We start from the raw sequence: 21075 nt of genomic DNA, 5'->3' as shown, positions 1-21075 counted from the left end.
GACTGTCGGCCCTAAAGACAATGCAAGTTCCAAAGCTCTCTTGCAACTTCACATCCTTACGTTTGATTCCCTTTATAAATTTGTTATCATTGTTGATTCTAAAGAGATAATCAGACCATGAAGCTAAGAAAACAAGGGTTTTGAATGTTGAGATTATTTTAATTCACGTTTTTTGCCTTACAGAGAAACCTTTACAGCTTAGGTTTATAAGAAAACTCTTCATTTGAAGATATTCAGACCAAGTAATCTGACCATTACTTTTCCTCTTTACTTCTTCATATGGGATAATAGATCCAGAGACTATCAAGGTGTGATAACTATCTAGTTTACATGCTTCCCATTTTGCCAGAGAAGATAATTTAAATCTTTGAACTACATCCAGATCTCTGGCAGCTGAGGCTGAAATCCCAGGAGAAAACTTCTTCCTCTATTTATTATCCTAGATCTTCATCAAATTGTCTATAATTAAATTCCCCTTCCTATATATTCTCTTCCTAAGAACTGGAGTGGCCAGTTGAAAGGTCCTAAGTGGTATATTAGTCGTGTTTTGCTCAATTACTAGTTCCAATGAGGGGCTACATGTTAATTCTTGGTGAACAAATAATATTATATTCAGTAATGCAGTACTGGTGAAAAAGGAATAGGTTTATATCTAGCTAAATGTTTAATGTATTTCAGTTCAACATTTTCAAACTTATGATACCTTTCACAACTTTCCAGTTTAGAAAGCTGCAAATAAAGTTGCCTTTCCCCCCTAGAAATTAATTGTATTTCCCCAATAACTTAAGTGTGTTGATCAACTGTTAACATTAATCCTATTAAAATAGTATAGTAGCATTAATAGCCATCAGCTACCTGCAATCCACTTACTCCAGAGTACAAGAAGAAACTTTAGGTTGGATCCAGACTAACCTGGCGTTCTGGTTCCTATCCCCCAGGAGCAGCATTTCATGGAGATCAGTGGGCTGCACTGGGAAGCACAATAGTTCTATTGTAATAACTGAGAAGTGTCTGGTTGCAATCCATTCTGTTGTATCATATTATGCAAACAGGAGTGCACAGTTTATCTGGTCAGAAAATGTTTCCAGAACTTAAAAATAAATACCTTATCCACTTTATAGGGCCCTGTTTTGCTTTACTTAAAATCTAAGTGCTACTTTGTTGTAATTCTCTCAGTCTTACTGTTAACTTCAGCTGTCAATAAAACTATTACCAAAGGATGAGTCCCCCCCTCGAAAAGTGCTGTTATATGATCTAAAAAAGAAAAGAATATAACAATTAATTGAGAGTATCAACTCTTTTCCTCAGAGAGTAAATGCTTTTTGACTTGAACAGGAGATGGTTAACTTCTGAAAAGCATCAAGACTGATGATTTTGTCTATATAGCATTGACCTGGAAGCTCAACCATTCAGACTAATAAATCAGGCAATTTATATTTAATCATTAACTAACTCCCGAGCTGAACAGCTGTTCAAAATTAGAAATGGGTCACCCCGGCCAAGATGATATTACAGGCAATCTATAATGCATTAGAATAAAATTATAGTGATTTTTAACTGTCTGGAAATTTATTACATTGCATGTTCCAACTCTTAAACTCTTGTTAGCTAATGTCACTAGTGATTTATGATGCTTGGGTGGTACAGTAAAATTACTGAAGATTTAAATAGACGATCATTCTATGTTTAGTAAATCTTCAAATTTCAAAGCTAGTTTGGAGAATGAGGTGGGTGCACTTTATTGTTTATGACTTTCCAATCAGTGACAACAAGGGAAGAGAATGGATAAATCAAAAGTCCTTTTTGCAAATGAATGGAGTAGCTGCTTGGTTCACTTCAGTTCCGATCTAAGAAAGACTCTAATGTAGATTAGGATGCTTTAGAGTGAAATAATGTGGGATTACTGAATAAATAATTTGTACTTTTAAGCAAAATCTGCTCTTGTCCTTTTCTAGACATACTTTCTGTTTAGTAAAAGTAAGTCCTGTTCAGTAAATTAGGAACTTGAGATGTCAGAGTCATTTCCACATAGATACAGTGTAATGTATAATGTACTGGGATATCTTGTCAGTCTAGTGAGACCTGTATTCACATCCTCAATCACAGATTAATTATTATGCATTACAAATGTAATGATAATTTGTCGATACAACTTTAGAGCTGTAAGTGTAAGTCTTAGTACATATTGGAAAAGTCCATAGTAATAACTGATTCAAAAACTATGCAGTAGTTTAGCCTTACATCATTTACATTAACAGTGCAATCCTAGGGGGGGTAGTAGGGCAGGCCTGAGGCTGGCATAGCCACGCCACCCTGCTGAGTGGCTTGCCTTGGTGCAGCAAGCCAAAAATAATCCCCCCAAGCCCGTGAAATTGCTCCATTGGGTTTCATGAGGCTATGCCTCCCTTCTTGCAGGCACAAGTTTGCACCTAAAACGGAGGCATTCCCGGGATGAAAGGGCTTAGGGAACTGACTAAAGTTGGCCCTGTCCCCAGGAATGCCCCTTTGGCACTGGTGGGAGCCAGGGAAACATTGCCACGGTGGTTGTGCCAGCACACATGCGTGGTGCTGCTGTGCGGCTCCCCAGCACTGATATAAGTGGCCCTGCCCAGCATTAGTGCCACTTTAGCTGGTGCAAGTGGCATTAACATCGGTACAGGGGTCATGCTGGCTTCAGATCCCTTCTCCCCTTCAGAATTGGGCTGTAATATTGCGTCTCTGGTAAAGTAAGAACTCTTTAACATAGTCCATTGTTGCAGACACGTAATTTATAGATTAAGGAACTGTCCGTAACCAAGTAAAACCTTACAACCAAAGGCCTCTGACAGGGACATCTGTCTTTCTAGTATTGTTTTCATCCTGCCCCTTCCTGCATGGAACTAAGGGAGACATATATGGTTCTCTCTTCCTTCTCTCTGTAAACTGGTGAGGTATGTTAGGCTGAGAGAGAATGAATGGCCCCAGATCTCCCAAGTTCAAGAGACCTGAATCCACACCTCCCAAATTCCAGTCTTGACATTCTAATCATTATACCACAGCGGCTCACAAAAAAGTTTATGCTTCAATCTTTTAGTCTTTAAAGTGTCAGAAAATCCTTTATGATTAATGTGGATCTGTTTAGTTCAACTTGAGAACAGTTTAGAATTCAATAAGGAACCCATAAGCTTGGGTATCTAAAATGCAGGCACCTTACCCCCTTCTTCCCATTTTGGAGTTTGATCACTATTTAGAAGGACTTCAATGTGTTATTAGATTTTCTCCCCCTTGCTTCCCCAGTCAGAGCAGAATGTATGTGTGGATGATAAGAAAAAAGTTAGCAGCTCTTACAAGGCCAATAACATCCAAGAGACCAAAGATTTCTTGGAAGCCCAGGCAATAGAGGAACTTTTCAGGTATATCTGACTGGTGGACCATGTTCAGTAGGAGTAGCTATAAATTTGGCCAGTTCTGAATGTAAATAGAAAATGTATAATGATATATACTTTCATACACACCCTTTTTCTTTTTTGAAATTTTATCTTGCAGTCTGAAAAGGTTCGCTGGAGCCACTCTATTAAAGCATTTGAAGCGCAAGAAATAACAGTGTGTGGGGATGTTCTGTTAACAGCAGCTTTTGTTTCTTACGTTGGACCCTTTACCAAATTATATCGTCAAGAGCTGGTACACCATATGTGGCTTCCTTTCCTGAAATCACAAAAAGTACGTTTTTATACTTATTTAAACATTTCTGTCCCATCTTTTTCTCTGTCCAAAATGGCTTACAAACAGCTTGTGCCAAACAAGCACCACACACACATTTTTTAAGCAATGTAAACCATAAATAAAACACTAATCCATCACCCTTACTTTATAATCCCCCACTTACTAGGGTTCCCAGGTGTCCTCTAATGGTGGGCAATCTTCCAGGGATTCCTGCCACTGCCTGCCAATGCTCAGCTGTTTGGCTGGCAGAAGTAGGCAGGATAAGAGAGGGGGCAGTGATCTGTGTCAGTGTGAAATTGTCCCAAGGGGAGGAGAGCAGGCAATGAGGGAGGTGCTCAGACGTTGGAGAGGTGAGCAAGTGAGCAAGCAACTGTGGGGCTGGAGCATGCAGGGGGAAAGGCAGCCGTCCCGGCAGGGGAACCTCACGGAGGTGCTGCCGAGGCCCTTGGGGCAGAGTTGCTGCATGGCCCCAGCAAGCAGCGCCTTGCCAGGCTGGCAGCAACAGGCGAGGACAGGGCACAACAGGAGTGGTGCTGAGGGCTCGCTGGAGCTTGGGCGCCACAGCAGCCCCAGCTGGGAGCTGTCAGGCAGCCCAGTCTTACAGCTGGCATCCAGGCAGTAGGGGGCAGGTGCAGGGGGGCAGTAGAATTGACCATCACGCAATGACGCACATAGCTGCCCCCTGTACCCACCTCCTAACATCTCCTGCCAGTTGCCAGGAGGGACTTGGCAACCCTACCACCCACCCAAAAAACTATTAGACAAAATTCTCATCCTCTGTCCAAAGCCATTATAATACCAAACAGTGGCCTGGTGTGGAGTCTTTACATATTTAGATTCTATTTAGCATCAGACTTTTTCTGAAAAGCCAGTTCTGCTCAAAGAAGTACCAAGTTATGGTCAACTATTTATCTATTAAGCAGTAATTGAATGTGTAGTGTTGCTAACTGTTTTGTTTCTATCATCCACAATAGTATCTTGGCAGCTCTCTTGTTAACTTTTTAATATACATATATTTCTTTTTTGTTCAAAGATTCCCATTCCAATCAGTGAAGACATAGACCTGGCTGCCATGTTGACTGATGATGCAGTGATTGCGGTATGGAATAATGAAGGGCTGCCTAGTGATAGGATGTCAACAGAAAATGCTGCTATTTTCACCAACTGTGAACGCTGGCCACTGTTGATAGATCCACAGCTACAAGGCATGAAATGGATAAAGAACAGATATGGAACTGACCTTAAAATCATACATCTAGGACAGAAGGGGTATTTGTGCATTTAAATGTGTCTACATGTTGTATGCGTAAATAGAAACATGATACATTTTCCTGACCACCTAAGAGAGTTTTAATCCCGTATAAGCCAAAATTGCACTTGCTGTTTCGGAACAGGGTTTCTCTCCTTTCTTTTAACTTTCTGTTTCTCAAATCTGCCAGCACAGAATCCTCCTAATTCTTCTTATAAGCATCAAGTGCTCTACTGTAATGTATCTTGCTGTTGAAGGTGTGCTACGGAAGATGCTCCCTGGTTGCTGTTCTTAAATGCTACAGAATGGGAGTTCTCTTTGCCTTAGGTACTCCTTCTAAGCCAAGCACACAATTGTTCAAGCTTTCCCAAGTGTAATGATGTTCGGTGTCTTCATTGCTTTCTGTTCAGTTTGCAGACAGAGGGAAATCGTATCAAAAGTAAAGGAAAAGAGCAAGGCCATATAGTCTTAACTGCATGAAGTTTCCAGGTGTGTGAGGAGGGTGGCATTCCTGGTAAAATAAAAGTTAAACCATTACATAATACTTTGCACTAATACATCTGGAGCAGTTGCTTCAGATATAGTATAGGTAAGGAGTTTGTCACTTTGGTGCTTGGCCTGTGCAGTATAGGAAAGGGGAAGTGGAGAAACATACACGTACCCATTGGTTACAAGTCAATTTCCACTTTTGGAATGCAGAGAGAAGTTAGACAGGCATTCACAGAACATTGATATGGTGTAACTTATGCTCATTTAAATGGGTTTTTCAATTACCTTGTGTTTCCTGTAGCTTTGCCACCAATGCCAAATTTTGTCAATTTCTACTGGCATTTACTACCCCATCCCAGTATCTTTTCACACACACACACATACATGAACCTTTATTGGCATAATAACCACATTGACAGATGCGTTTGTACCGACACCCAGTATATTTTCCTGATATCTCTCTATTTTTTTTATCTTACATGAAGGTTCTTAAAAACTATTGAAAGAGCTTTGTCTTCTGGAGATACAGTCCTAATTGAAAACCTGGATGAAACAGTAGACCCTCTACTTGATCCCCTGCTTGGAAGAAACACAATTAAAAAAGGAAAGTAAGTGCATTAGAGAAGAAGCAAAGGACACAGAATTATAATTTATCTATCTGTGATTTCTTTTCTATGATCATAATTCTTGACTATAATTATCTTCTCTTACTATAAGGTATTTTGCCACTTATAAAATATGCTTCAAACAAGCATAGAATTTAATTAAAAATTTGGATGTGCGATACATATTGCACAAGAATCTATATGTTCATATACACACCAGAACTCTTTAAAACTTTGAATAACATATTGTCCATGGGTACATGTGTGACTGTAGGCTACCATGTCTTCTATTATTATTTATGTATCAATTATTTATATATCACCATGCACCATGGTGTGCTTGGCTCTTTACAGACTACAGGAAGGCGTTTCTGCCCCAAAGAGCAGGCAGTCCAAAATGTAAGACAAAAAAAGGGAGTGGAGGGCAGTAAAGCTAAACAGGAGAAGAATGTGTATTCATTCCAGTTGTACTTACTAAGGCTTCGTTTCAGTAGGGAATGAAGACTAGAAGATTGTGCCAAAGAGATAAGTGCGATGACATCACATAGGTTTTCTGGGAGAAAATTTGAGGGCAGTAAAGGAGAAAGGGTGGAGTTTATTTGAGGAAGCAGGATACTATTGGACCATAGAGAGAGGTGGAGCTAGAGGAACAATTTTTTTTAGGGAAGCATGTCTTACAATATTAGAGAAATGAGGAAGGCAAGGCCATGAAAGGTTTTGAAGATAAGGACAAGGAGCTTATGAGGATCTTGGCGTGGGCATTACTTGAACATAATGGCAAGAGAGTTAGATGATTTTGGTGGCATAGAGATAAGCAGAGGATGAACTGAAGAGTTTTTGCTGAGGGGGGGAAGATTATTTTCGTAATGTTGGAAATGGAGCAGCATGACTTGGCAGACTAACTGTGGGAAATAAAGGACACTAATTAGCTAGGCCTTTGAGGGTGTTCTACGAGATGGATGACATTGTCAGTTAGTACAGAGTACCAAAAAAAAGAAGGCTTAAGAGAAAAGATGAGCAGTTCAGTCTTGGACTTGTTGAATTGAGACTGCTATGAAAAATAGAAGTGGAAATATTAGTAATGCAATTGGAGATGTGAAACTGGATGGGTTAAAGATCGGGGTAGAAAGGCAGAGTTTGGTTATCAGCAGCATATAGTTGGTATTTGAGATGAAATGTATCAGCTAGGGACAGTATGTAGAAAGAAAATAAAAGAGAATCCAGGGGAGATCCCCAGAGACCCCAGTTGCCAGAGGAAAAGTAGAACAGCAGCAACCTTGTACAATACTTGCTAAAAATACTAGGCACCAAATTGAAATTTCTAGGTGCCATGGCAACCTGGTACCTGGGATTTGTCAAGCCTTGACATAATGGCATATTTGAATGTAATAGGGAAGGGTTCAGTTATAATAGAAGAGTAGCTTTAGTGAGGAGGCACAATGGTGGGGAAATGGCAACCAGAAAGGATCAGATCAGTGCTGCTTGTAAATGGGTTAGACAAGGACAACAGTTTAGTCACCTAGTCTAGCATGGCAGACTGTGATGTGAAAACAAACTGCCATCAGGAATGCCAACAAACACAGTATCAGCATATTAAGTGCACTTTAGGGTGGAACAAAATAAATGTTGAGCAACCAAAAATCCATTTTAAGTGTCCTGAGCATATGTAAAAGTTATTCCACCGATTATTTGACCACCATCAATTGTTCACTAGTTGTACTTCCTTAAGCTCCATGGCTGTAAATCAGGGGAGAAAACCTGCAGCCCAGGTTAGTAGGGTTTTCAGCATTTTATGCCTTTTAATTTAATTATTTTAGTTATTGTCACTGTTTGTCCCTCTTTTTAATAAAGAAAGACTGGAAGGATGCTCATGATAGATATGGTGCAGACCAACAGTTGAAGTTCATTAATAATTGGAATGTTGTAGAGTATGAAGTAATGAATACTAATTACTCCTTTCATGTCTGACAGCACCCTGTGGACCAATACATCAGCTCAGACTTTAATTTGGTGCTAGTAATGGTTTTATCAATAGTACATTAATTCTGTGTTTGAAAAGATATACAGTTGAACCTGACCCACACTGTAGCTAGTGCTGTCATAAAATGACCACATACTGACAACAACTGGGTAATTACAAATAATTAGATCTACTGAGCTTCAGACAATCCTAATTTTAAACAAAATACATTTTATGATATCAATCGACAGAATGCATTGCTGGGAAGATTTATCAACTTGTATTCCTTCCAAAGCTATACTAGGTTTACATATTAGTAAACCTGATGATCTTTGAAGCAACTTCATAAAATTACAACCCACCTCTGGTTTGTTGAGTAGGGTTGCCAGCTCCAGGTTGATAATTACCTGGAGATTTTGGGGGTGGAGCCTGAGGAGGGTGGGGTTTGGAGAGGGGAGGAACTTCAATGCCATAGAGTCCAATGGCCAAAGTTTCCATTTTCTCCAGGGGAACTGATCTCTATCACCTGGAAATCAGTTGTAATAGCGGGAGATCTCCAGCCACCATTTGGAGGTTAAGGAAAAATAGCAAGCACTGATGGCTACTGGAAGCATCAATAATACTTTTTATCCCAATAATTCAGTCATATAAACCAAACAATATACAGTAGAACAGAAAGCAAAAAAGTCCCGTAATGAATGTAAATTCTCCCGGGTAAGCTCTCCCGATCCGTTCAACTGAGCCGGCACTAGCGGCGTGAAGAGCCGCAGATGAGATAGGTTCCGCAGGCAAAGTAGTTGCAAATCGATGCAGGCTGTGTGTAGCCGAAGAATTCCAAGCTGAGACTTGGTCAAAAGTAGAATACAACAAAAAATGGGGCTAAATTGCCCTTTCTTTAGGAAAATTTCCTTTTGAATGTTTTATGATGACCCGAGCCCGAGATAGGATTCCGGTATGTTCCTATTTTGCTGTTGCTTTATCCATCAGGCTTGTGATGGCATGAGAAAACAATATTTAACACTGCATAAGAAAAAAAAATACAAGGTACAAGACTTAAATACGCTATACAAACATAAAAATTACAAATATTCAAATGAATATTACAGAGGAGTCTCAACATATACATACCCAATGCCAGTGAATAATATCACATCTGTCATGGGGAAGGCTTGTAGGGTTCTTAACAATGAGACAAAAAAGCAGTGCTTAAATGTGCTATATTGCCAACAGGTGCAGAATCACATTAAAGGAACAGTACATTTTAGAAACAAGGACAGAAGCCTTGTGCCAAATACATATTAAAAGCTACCAGGTCATATTAAAGAAAGCAAGAATAATCATAGGTTGTGTTCAATCCATTGGGGGACATTGTATTAAACATAAAAATAAAGTCTCAGCTTGGAATTCTTCGGCTACACACAGCCTGCATCGATTTGCAACTACTTTGCCTGCTGAACCTATCTCATCTGCGGCTCTTCACGCCGCTAGTGCCGCCTCAGTTGAACGGATCGGGAGAGCTTACCCGGGGGGGATTTACATTCATTACGGGACTTTTTTTGCTTTCTGTTCTACTGTATATTGTTTGGTTTATATGACTGAATTATTGGGATAAAAAGTATTATTGATGCTTCCAGTAGCTATCAGTGCTTGCTATTTTTCTTTAACTCTGTTATCTTAGCACAAGGTTTAATTTTTGAATTGTTTACCATTTGGAGGTTGGCAACCCAATTGTTGAGGTTATCCTTTGGCTGAAATCTTGCTGTATTAAGGAAGCTACTGAAAGAACAGATTACAATATTATCAAGTACCTAGCTTGCCATTTGATAATAAGTATATGTTAGAGTAGTAGCAGACCTAGGCTTTGATCCACAGATAGTTGTGCACAGCAAGATGCTACACATGACTTGAGCCTTAATACATGAATAGCAATTGCCTATAATAGCCTCGGATAGCAGTCAGATGCATGCTCTGATGGTGACCCAGCAAGGTGGGTCTGCTTCAAGCCTGCTTCAATCATCCTTGCTGGACCAATGTACTTATCATATATTTCCAACTGTTTTCACAAATTCAAATATAAAATGCTTGCTTTTTCACTTATGGGTAGTTTGTGCCGTATATCATTTCTGAAAGAACAGTTCACAGTGGGTAGCCCTGTTAGTCTGTCTGCAGTAGTAGAAAAGGGCAAGAGTCCAGTAGCACCTTAAAGACTAACAAAAATATTTTCTGGTAGGGTATGAGCTTTCGTGAGCCACAGTTCACTTCTTCAGAACTGGGTCTTAATCTTGTTCTGAAGAAGTGAGCTGTGGCTCACGAAAGCTCATACCCTACCAGAAAATATTTTTGTTAGTCTTTAAGGTGCTACTAGACTCTTGCCCTTTTCTACTACTGAAAGAACAGTGTTGAAGAAGAAAGGCTAAAGCCTTCTGAAAAGTTATGTTTCACTTGATATGTTGCATTCTTTTTATGACATTTGTAGTAATCTTTGCTGTCTTGGGCACTGTTAGAAATGTTAATAAGTAGGAATGAGTCTGAGCTAATGATCAAGAGAAACAGCATAATTTAGACTTCAGTTCTTTTCCAACAATACAGCTCCTTCAGTTGATAAGAATTCAAATTTATGTTTAGTAAAGAGTTACAGTTAATAGCATATCCAGAAAGTCTTATTTTCTAAGCATATCTTGGGATACAAGGAAAATTACACCTTAGAAGTTCATGTTAAATAATTGGCCATCACCAGCCACCTCTGTTCCCTACCCTCTCCATCCTGCGTAAACGATTTTAAACCTGGGAGAATAATCTGTTTTCTTTGAGCAGAAGGGATAAGATTATGAACCTCAGAGACAGACAGGAATGTAGGTCATAGGTAATAGACCCTTCCAACTCCCAGTCAACTTTTCCTGCTTGCTGTAATGTGTGGAGGGGCAAGCACATCTACCTTTTCAAAAACAGATCAGCCTGTTGACGTGGCAGATTTATAACCACTACAAGCCACTTATCAAAATGAGTTTTCATAACAGATCTTAACCCAACATTAATTCTGCTTCAAGGTATACAATACTTTTTTCAGACAACAAGTTTACCTGATGTTATTAATCTTTGTTTCAAGCACAGTTTCCATTTACATGTGATGAAACAGTTTTCTGTATCTTCATGCAACAGTAAGACACTTAACTCAGTTGCCCCGCAGAGTGGCTTTCCTCCCCCCCTTGAACCTCATGCTAGCTGATCAACTTTCTGTTGGAATTCCACCACCCCCCCCATACTAGTTTGACCAACTTGTACACTTTGCCTGCTGAGATTGCTAAGTAACAAGTCTTCTCTGCCATTCTTTGCACTAGCAGCTGGAGTTCATGTTGTATGTGGAAGCTTTTAATTTCAAACAGCAGGCGTCTAAATAAGGCTTTTTAGAGGCTCTTTGAAAAGTACTTTCCTCCTCAAAGTAGGAAGATATTGTTCGTATTTGCTTTCTTGCCCAGCAATCTGTCTGCCACCTTTCTTTACCTTTACTTTTGTGAAATGCAGTCCTGAGATATCCCTTTCTTGTCCTTTTTAAAATTTTAACTGCTAGGAGCCTTAGTAAAAAGTGGTTGTTTTGATAAATGTGTCAGCATTCTAAAAATAGTGATGATAGTTCTGGAATTCAACTTCTAGTCTTTCAAATACCTTTCCATCCCACTTTTCTGTTCTGATTCTAGTCAAGTCAGTTATTTAGTAGGAACATAATCCATTTTCTTGGGGGGAGTTCAAAACATAAGAAAATGTAAGGGAGGCTAGGTGGAGTTGTTTAAGAGAGCAGGGATCTCCAGGCAGCTGAGGAGGTGCAACGATCATGGGTATTAAATTATCAAGATTCAAAGACAGATAAAAGTGAGGCAAGACTGTGGAGGAATTTGAAGGTAAGAAGGAGTTTGTCATAGATGGTGGACTAGATAGGAAGCCAATGAAGAGACTGGAGCAAGGTATATAAGTTTGTTTGTCCTTCTAATGAACACATTTTTAGAATTTGTTTAAATAGTTTGAAAACTCTCTCTCTCTCTCTCTCTCTCTCTCTCTCTCTCTCTCTCTCTCTCTCTCTCACTCCCCAGTTTTTCCTGTAGGTGAAAGTAGAGTGTCTCCTTTTGACAGTTTCTCTTAAGTTTTCTAATCATGTCAGCTGTGCAGAGTTATAGAAATACAGCCCAAGTTTACTACACCTTGATCTTTAGTGCTGACCTCTACATAAATGTCTTTTGAGGAATCTGACAAATTGATTCTGTTGTCCTTCTCCCCAACCCCTTTGGCTATCATCATAGCGGAATCATAAGAGAGCAATAGCACAAATATTTATTTTTCCCAGAACTGTGATTAAAAGGGGGGGGAAGACCCTAGCCGCAGTGATAAAACTCACTGAATCATTGTGCAGAGCTTGTCTTTCATAGCTAATAACCACAGAAATTGGTGGTATAATTTATTACTTATGTGCATTGAGCACCAATAAAGTAGGTTCATTGCAAAAATTGCAAATTGCTTTTACAATGAGTCATTTTAATATTGCAATAGCACAGGGTTGTTCCCCAGGTAAATTTCTTGGTAAATAAAGAAAAAGAGTGAGTTACAAAATGGCTCTCTTTGCTCTGTTGGTAATTTGTGAATCCAATATTCTGTTATCCTTTGCGACATGAAGCAGCACAGTGTTCTCACTGGTCTTTTATGCATGGCTGTTTCACTCGCCGTCACCCCTCTGAGGACTTCGGGTCTTTATTTGGATTATGTTTCCAACTGCAAGAGGTCATCTCACTTTCCCCCTGCATTTCCCTGCATTTTGCCCACATTTTCAAATTCGAGATAAAACAGGTGCCTCAAAATGCAGGCAAAACATGCATAAAAACCACTTCAAAAAATCACCATATATCCTGTACAAGGCATCTAAACTTTGTTGCTTTGCTGGCAACTTGAAACACAGTTAATTTTTGCAATTGTTTTGTTGGGATTAGAAAATAACAAGAGAAGAATATTCAGATTTATGGATTACTAGCAAAATTTGGCATTCTTTTCGGTGATTTCTGCTATCAGTAACAATGGGAGTATACAAACAGGAATTAGTACTTTTTCTTCTACAGAATGAGCCTGGTTTCCCCCCACCTTTTCACAAATTATTTGTTTCTAATTTTAGTGCTAATATCCTGTTTTGCTTTTTATCTTTAAGCTGTCCACTTTTTAAAGAAAAGTGTTGCTTGTATTCAGTTAAATTTATTTTAGGCAACCAATACCCAGTCAGGGGTTTGTTTGTTTTTAAAGTTGAAAACTTGCTCTGGAAAGAGAAGTGATTGATTTCTTGATGACCTCACAGATATCAAGCAATTAACACTGTGTATGTACAGCTTGTTTCTGCTGTGAATTATAGACCTGGCTTGAACTTGATCCTGCAAAGAAGACCAAACTAGTGTGAATGTATTGTCCCACTGATCATTTTAGTTACATCTGGGTGTATGGGACATCCAAATATTTAACTTTACTGGTTTCCATACTGGAAGTCAAGTCACATGGGTGCTTCAATCTATGCTATTCCCAAGCCAGTCTAGTTTGCTAAGAGATGGCTCTTGCTGAGAAAGGCATTGCACATTTGGTACGATGTTGACATTTGGAAGTATAGGTCTTAATTTAAATAAATGCAGAATAAGCCAAACATTGAAAGTCTAAGTTTGAGAGGATGGGATAAATTATTTGTTTAAATATGATTTAATGTTATTCATTTGAATTGAACTCAGGTATATCAAGATTGAAGACAAAGAATGTGAATTCAACAAGAATTTCCGTCTCCTCCTTCACACTAAACTGGCTAATCCCCACTACAAACCAGAACTGCAAGCTCAGACCACTCTCATTAATTTCACAGTCACAGAGGATGGGCTGGAGGACCAGCTGTTGGCTGAGACTGTTAATATTGAACGACCTGATTTGGAGAAAGTTAAGGTAAACCCACGTGTTCATTAGTTTTATTTTGGTAGCTTCAGTAGGCTCGACATTACAAATATGTTGGGTTGCATCCAAAGGCACTTCCACCAGATTTGGGGAGGATGATTTTCACTGATTCCACCTCCCACTTTGTCCCCTGTCACCTGGTGCAACATTTTATGGCTCTTGGAGGTCTGCATCCAGATAGAAGAGGCAAGTGAGTTTCAGGGGGTATCCATGTTGGAACAGCTAGATTTGAGTCCAGTTGCACCTCAGTGATCAACAGGATTTGGGGGGTATAAGCTTTCGAGACAAAGGGAGCTTTAACTCTTGAAAGCTTATACCTCAAAAATTGGTCTCTAAAGTGCTATTGGTCTCAAATGTAGCTGAGAGGAAAGAAAATTCTGTTCCATCAGAACATTTCTGCTGGTGATACTTTGGATTTAATCTTATGTACATTTTAGCTAGTTGTACTACTAGCTGAAGCAATTTTCAGTGTAGAAGTTGCCATTTTGAGGTAGAGGCAAAACCTTTACCTTGAACTCATTTAAATGTTGTTGTTGTTTGTGACTGCAGCCATTGTTCTCCCATTAGCTGCCTCTTTAGCATAATTATTTTCCCCTTGATAGGACTACCTGATTTTACTACCTGATTTCAAACCATTTAGAGCTTGTGTAGAGATGACCTCATGATGCCATGTAGGTAATCAGAACTAGTTTCAGTGTGGTCAAAGGAAACCCAGAGGCCCATGTAGACATTGTGGCAAATAGCCAACTCTCTAGACTTTCATTTTCTAAAGATTTCTTGCCTTTTATATCTTGCTTGATTCCACTTGTTAATCAGGCCACCTCTTTTTTAAAATATTTATTCAATAAAATCAACAACAACAAAAAACATACAACAATCTTCATAATTTAAAATATGTGTAAACTTAAAAAATTTAACAGAATTTCTATATTACAAATTGTTTCAATATCCTCATTCATACAACCACACCGAATACACGGTTTAGTCCTCTGTAAAATAACTAGACTATCATCGCTGCACATTGTCCTTTTTCACCTTTAATTATAAGATTTTCCGTTTACTTACAGCTCGTAACCATAGCTCATCTAGACTCATTGTATCACTATTTTTCTGATGCGTTAACTTAATTAAAATATATATTTCTTTAACTTTAACCAACCATTCCTCTATCTTTGGAGTAGTTTTTGGTTTCCAGTGTCTGGCAAAAGTCATTCTAGCAGCGGTCTAACAGGCCACCTCTTCTTGACATTGTTTCTACCCTTCCTAGTCAGTGATATACATTCTAGCTAAGCTTGTGTTGTTGTGGTTTTAAATAATCAATAAGCATCCTTAAAAAAATTAACCTTCCCAATTTTTCTTATCAATTTCCTTTCAAATAACACTTGAATCTTTGAAAAGTTAAGACAACACTGCTCGAGCGTATATTGAATTTGATAGCTCCTGATGGTTCAGCCATGTTTACCAGATCACAGGTACCAATCAGGATCTAGTCCAGAGTCATCTCCTGTTCAGTTGGCTCAATGAGTAACTGTTCTAGGGCACAATCATTTATCATCTCAAAAGAATTATTTTTATATATATAATTTGACTAGACCTTTGCCCAATCAGTGTGAGGGTAGTTGAAGTGTCCCATTATTATTACAACATTGTTTCTTTTAGTAGCCTCTCTGATTTCTTCCTCTGTCCTTAAATCACCCTCAGAACTTCAGGTATGGAGGGAACAGAGTGTACTCCATGGAATAAGTTACTTTTAGACCTGATATTTGCACTCATACTGATTCTGTGGAGGAGTCTGTTTGTTCTGTGGAGGAGTGTTCTACTTTGTTAGATCTATCCCCCTTTTCACCCTAACATGGATAGCCCAGGCTAACCTGATTTCATCAGATCTTAGAAGCTAAGCTGGGTGTGCCCTGGTCAGTATTTGGATGGGAGACCACCAAAGAATACCAGGGTCACTACACAGAGGCAGGCAGTGGCAAACCATCTCTGAATATCTTTTACCCTAAAATTCCTACAGGGTCATCATAACAGCCCATTCCTGAGCTGAGGCATACGGGGACGGCGGGGAAGAGGCGCAGCGGCGCCTCTTCCTAAGCTGCTCCCCATACACCGTTAAACAAAAAAAAGCCGTTATGCTGCTTTTTTTTTAACCTGGGTTTTTCACCCCATAGGGAATAGCGAGGCTGTGCCTGCTAAGAAGCAGGTGCAGCACCGCCATTCCCGGCGCCGGCGGAAGTGGCCGAAAAAGGTTAGGGAGCCACCTAGCCAGCGGCTCCTCCCCCTGGCCCACCCCCAGAACTTCCCCCTGCAGCGGCTTCCACTCCACGTTGTTGCCGGTGCCACAGAGAGGCCATGCCGGTGGAGGGGGGAGGTGCGGTCCTGCAGCGCTCTGCTGCCAGAGGGACCGGCCTCGCCGCCAGCGTAAGTCACGCCGCCTCCACAAAACTATCGGCCCGATTCTCAGGAATGGGCTGTAACTGGATGGCAAAAAAAAAACTGTCTTTCAAGTACAGAGCAACCCCCCTCACCCAGTATGGCCTTTTATATCTAAGCATGATAGTATCCCTCTGATTCTTCCCAGTCTCCCAGGTTTCAATTACAGACATTACAGAAATATTGTGTGAACAATTTTTCATTATCTTGCTATCAATAATCCATATTTTAAACTGAAAGGTTTCCATTATGTTTTCTAGTCTCTTTTGACAAAGCAACAGAATGAATTCAAGATTCAGCTGAAGCACCTGGAGGATGATCTACTGTTTCGTCTTTCAGCCGCTGAGGGCAATTTCTTGGGAGACACTGAACTGGTGGAGAAACTGGAGTCAACAAAGTCAACAGCTACAGAAATAGAGCTCAAGGCAGTTGCAACTTCCATGTTCAGTTTTTGTCAATTTGCAAAATATCTTGTGCGTTCCATATTATGTACATGGGAGAACAGTATGGTCTTTTATGCATAGGTTGGATCTCCCTGCTTGGACCTGGGTTCATTGCATATTAAAGTAACCCGAGTTGGCGGAAACTGTATTCATTGGCTTGAATGATCAGGGCCGAAACTGTGTGCTAATTGAACCATGAATACAGAAAAACAGTCTCCCAAGCTCATATAAAGTCTCGCCCCTTTAAATGCTGCTCTGTAATTGGCTTACATCGCAGTGCTCCCCGTGAGAGAAGATTTCCTTCCCCCCAAACCCAATTGCCACATAAAAATCATTTTAAAAACAAAAAAACAGAGCTACCTGAAAGAAGGGGAGGAGAAATCCAAGCCTCTTTTTTAAAAAAGCCTTTCTTTTGCTCAGAAAGAGCTCCGAGGAAGCAGGAAGCACTTGAATTCCCACCTCTTTACACACTGCTTTGTGATTGGCTGTGAGAGAAGCCAATCTTCTGTTTTCCCCTGTTTAACCATTGGCATGCTGCTTTGAGGAGGGGGTTGGAAAAGGGTGGGGTGTGATGGCGCGGGGAAGCTCAACCCGAGAATGGAGTATGCACTCTCTGTGACTCCAAAATGAGCCAGGATTAACAATTTAATTTGGGCCAGAAGAGGAATGGGAAAAGCCAGGTTCGTTTTGTGTCTCCCCTCGTTTTTGTGTCTCCAGGAGACCACTTAAATTTACATCTTATTTTGGTACATTTGAACTCCCCCCCTCCCAAACTTGTACAGCCTTAAAAAAAAAAAACTTTTGCATTTGTAAGAAACACATCACAGTGATTTAAGGGGAAACTAACTGTTTTGAAGAAGAGGGAAAATAGGACACTTTTACAAAGAGAAACATTGCTTCCAGTTTGTACTAGGAACAGGAGAACTGTTGAGATTAAAGAGGACAGAAAAAACACAGAACAGCAGCAACAGATGCGACGAGAAAACCTAGCAAGCAACCAAGATTTTTGCGTGTGGTCTTCTATAAGGTTATTGCTCTCCCAAGGATGTAAGATTGAGAATAGCAGTCAGAAGCCATCGCTGAGGAGGCAGTGTGGCTGCGCCGCTCCCAGCTGCTGCAGATCTACCACCCCTTCAGGATTGGGCTGCCAGTGAAGGCTGGAAACTGTTAAAATAAATAGTTTTAATGGTGCTTTATTTCCCTAACAAAAATATAATTCTAATTGTTTAAAATGGCCTACAACAAAACAAAACTCCAGGTACTTTTTTGACAAAGTAAGAAAATGAATCTTGACACAGACAGGAAATCATGTACCAAAAAGAGATGTAAACTTAAGTGGTCTCCTGGATCTAGCTCCTTTGCCAAGAATGCCAGTGGGCCACTTTGAGAACTGAACTGTCCGTTATTTCTGATATAGTAACAGTGGCTTCCTTGCTTTATTTTCAAATGTGATATTTTACAGGTAAGGGAAGCCAAAGCAAATGAAGTTAATATTGATGAAGCCAGAGAACACTACCGGCCAGCAGCTGCAAGAGCATCCCTTCTTTACTTCGTCATTCACGATCTGAGCAAAATCAACCCCATATATCAGTTTTCATTGAAGGTTCTTCTTTTTCTTATTCTGCTACTAAAAAAAAAGTGCAGTGTTTCATGAGACCGAGGATGGAGGCAGATTATTTTTTTCTAGAAAACTCTGAATAGTATGATGAAGCTGTTGCCTCAAATGGTAAGAGCATCATTTCTCTCCCCTCACTCTCATTGTCTCTAGTCAAACAGGTTTTACTAGTTTTTGGTTATATTTTTGAAACTTGCAAAATCTGTTTGATCAGAGAATAGTAGGGGGGAAGCAAATGAATATGTGCACCATTGACAACAATGGTATTATCATACTATCTTGGCATTGTCATACTATCAATGGCATTATCATACTAGCCAGCGTGGTGTAGTGGTCAAGAGCGGTGGTTTGGAGTGGTGGACTCTGATCTGGAGAACCAGGTTTGATTCCCCACTCCTCCACATGAGCGGCAGATCTGGTGAACTAGATTTGTTTCCCCACTCCTACACATGAAGCCAGCTAGGTGACCTTGGGCTAGTCTCACTCTCTCAGCCCTGCCTACCTCACAGGGTGTCTGCTGTGGGGAGGGGAAGGTGATTGTAAGCCGGTTTGATTCTTCTTTAAGTGGTAGAGAAAGTCAGCATATAAAAACCAGTTCTTCTTTTTCTTAAAAACAATTGTTGGTCTCCAACCTTAATGGGAACAGTAGCATTAAAAAGCAGTTTAGAAAGGTTATTGTTGAGCCCAGAGTGCATAAAACACGATGGAGATGAAATGCAGCAATTAGCAAAATATGTAAACACTGTTACTTTGCACATTGTGTTCTTGTGTAGTATAGCTCTGCATATATTCTTCTTAAAGAAGCAAGGTTGTACAGTTTTTTACTTACTGTGCAATAGTACAGAAGGCAATGAGTAATCTCCATGCACCATCAAACTCCAACTGGAGAAGACCAGTGTGCAGATTGTGGTGGCTACTTCAGGGGAATGGCCACCAACTTTCCCAAGAAATGATAATACATTGTCAGTGTTATTCCTAAAGATTTTGGGTTGTAACATTTTCTCACCCAAAAGGAGATTCTGACAAGTTATATAAACTGATTCTGTGTCCTTTTAGGCTTTCAATACTGTTTTTCATAAAGCAGTTGAGCAAGCAGAGGCATCAGTGGATATCCAAGAGCGCATCTCCAACCTGACAGAAGCTATTACATATTTCACCTTCCTGTATGTAGGTCAGGGACTTTTTGAAAAAGACAAGCTGATCTTTCTGATCCAGACAACCTTTCAGGTGAGAAAATGCTACTAATATTTTGTTCATTATGTGTAGCATTTCAGACTTTGGAGTTGTATTGTTATGGCACAAGCACATTTCAATTATATTGGCAGGGCCAGGGACAAGACATAGCTGCGCATGATAATCTGGGGACAGGCTTGACTGCTAGCGTCTTGATCAGGCAAAATCCGTGGAACTTTGAAATTATTTTGTATGAGTAAGGATGTGCTTGGACAACATTTAGATTAGCACAGGGGCAGACTGGGAGGCCAAAACAGCCCTGGAAAAGTGCCAAAAACTTCCTGCCCCACCACACATGCCTCATCTCAACAAGGGCTGAAGATCTAGCTGAGGAGGAAAGAAGCACCACCATACTTGTCCATTCTGGCCACACCCTGCTCAAACCAGCAGGGCAAAGGCGGGCACTGCCATGCTTCTGTCCGGACACACTGTGCCTGAGCTGACACAGGGCAAAGCCACATGCTGCTGTGCCCATGCTCTTGCTCATTAGCTGCCCTGGTATGGGCACAGTGGGGCTGACAAAGAGGAGTACAGGCAACACTAGCATAGGATAGGGCAAAGCCAGGCACTACTATGAACTATCAATGTGGAAAATATTAAAAGAGGGGAACTGGGATAACAAATTCAGGTAGATCTCAGTTATAAGTAAACCAAGTATTCCAATGGGCCAGATGTTACTTTTTATATTGGGACTGCAGAGCAAAGGTATGGTGACCTAAATTTGGGTTTTGCCATAACAGGTACATATCTGACTAGGGCCACTGAGTGAGAGATATTTGTGCTTATGTGTATAATAAAATTATGTGGGCCTTCGGTAACAGTGGATTAAATTGAATAACCTTTCCACATTTTATTCGCTTTATAGATTCTGCTGAGAAATAAAGAGATAGAACTCACTGAACTGAACTTCTTGCTACAATTCACAGTTGACCACACTTATAAAAGCCCTGTGGACTTTTTAACTACTCAGTCATGGAGTGCCATTCGGGTAAGTCCAGAAACCTTTTTTCAGATATGTTATCATATATCTGAACACATTTAACTAACTGGCGGCCACCCCTTTTGCTTTGCTTTTTGCTCTTTTGCTTTCTTTAATGCAATTATTTTCCTAATTTTCAAAAGTGCAAATTATCCTGCTTTTAAAAAAGAAAGCAAAAGATAAACAAATGAAAAGATCTAGTCTAGAAAGAACTGACAAAAAGAAGTTTCCTTCTCCCATGAAGTGTGTTTATATGCCTAACTTACGTTCTGTGAATCATGGTTATGCAGCAAATTACGTTGGATGGCTGATACCAAACGTCTGTTTTCTCTGCGGCAACAGTCATAAGGAATTTGTGCTCTTGCATCTATTGTCAACCTTTTTGGAGTGGGAGTGCAGTATATAT

At 40.0% G+C, this 21075-nt stretch overlaps 1 protein-coding gene across 1 annotated transcript in view; it reads left to right on the top strand.

Annotated features, from left to right (window-relative positions):
- The window catches only part of DNAH11 (dynein axonemal heavy chain 11), a 164127-nt gene that overhangs the window by 120382 nt on the left and 22670 nt on the right, over nt 1-21075 (top strand). The window contains exons 62-69 of the mRNA XM_056857443.1: nt 3526-3699; nt 4736-4971; nt 5926-6048; nt 13753-13957; nt 16660-16824; nt 18305-18445; nt 19514-19684; nt 20556-20678. Of these exons, the coding sequence (XP_056713421.1) occupies nt 3526-3699; nt 4736-4971; nt 5926-6048; nt 13753-13957; nt 16660-16824; nt 18305-18445; nt 19514-19684; nt 20556-20678 (1338 nt within the window). The remainder of the gene's footprint in view (nt 1-3525; nt 3700-4735; nt 4972-5925; nt 6049-13752; nt 13958-16659; nt 16825-18304; nt 18446-19513; nt 19685-20555; nt 20679-21075) is intronic.

The sequence above is a fragment of the Euleptes europaea genome, chromosome 11, assembly GCF_029931775.1.
Source record: "Euleptes europaea isolate rEulEur1 chromosome 11, rEulEur1.hap1, whole genome shotgun sequence".
Classification (NCBI taxonomy): Eukaryota; Metazoa; Chordata; class Lepidosauria; order Squamata; family Sphaerodactylidae; genus Euleptes; species Euleptes europaea.
Note: the sequence above shows the minus strand (reverse complement) of the source record. Positions and strands in the feature narration are given on the sequence as shown.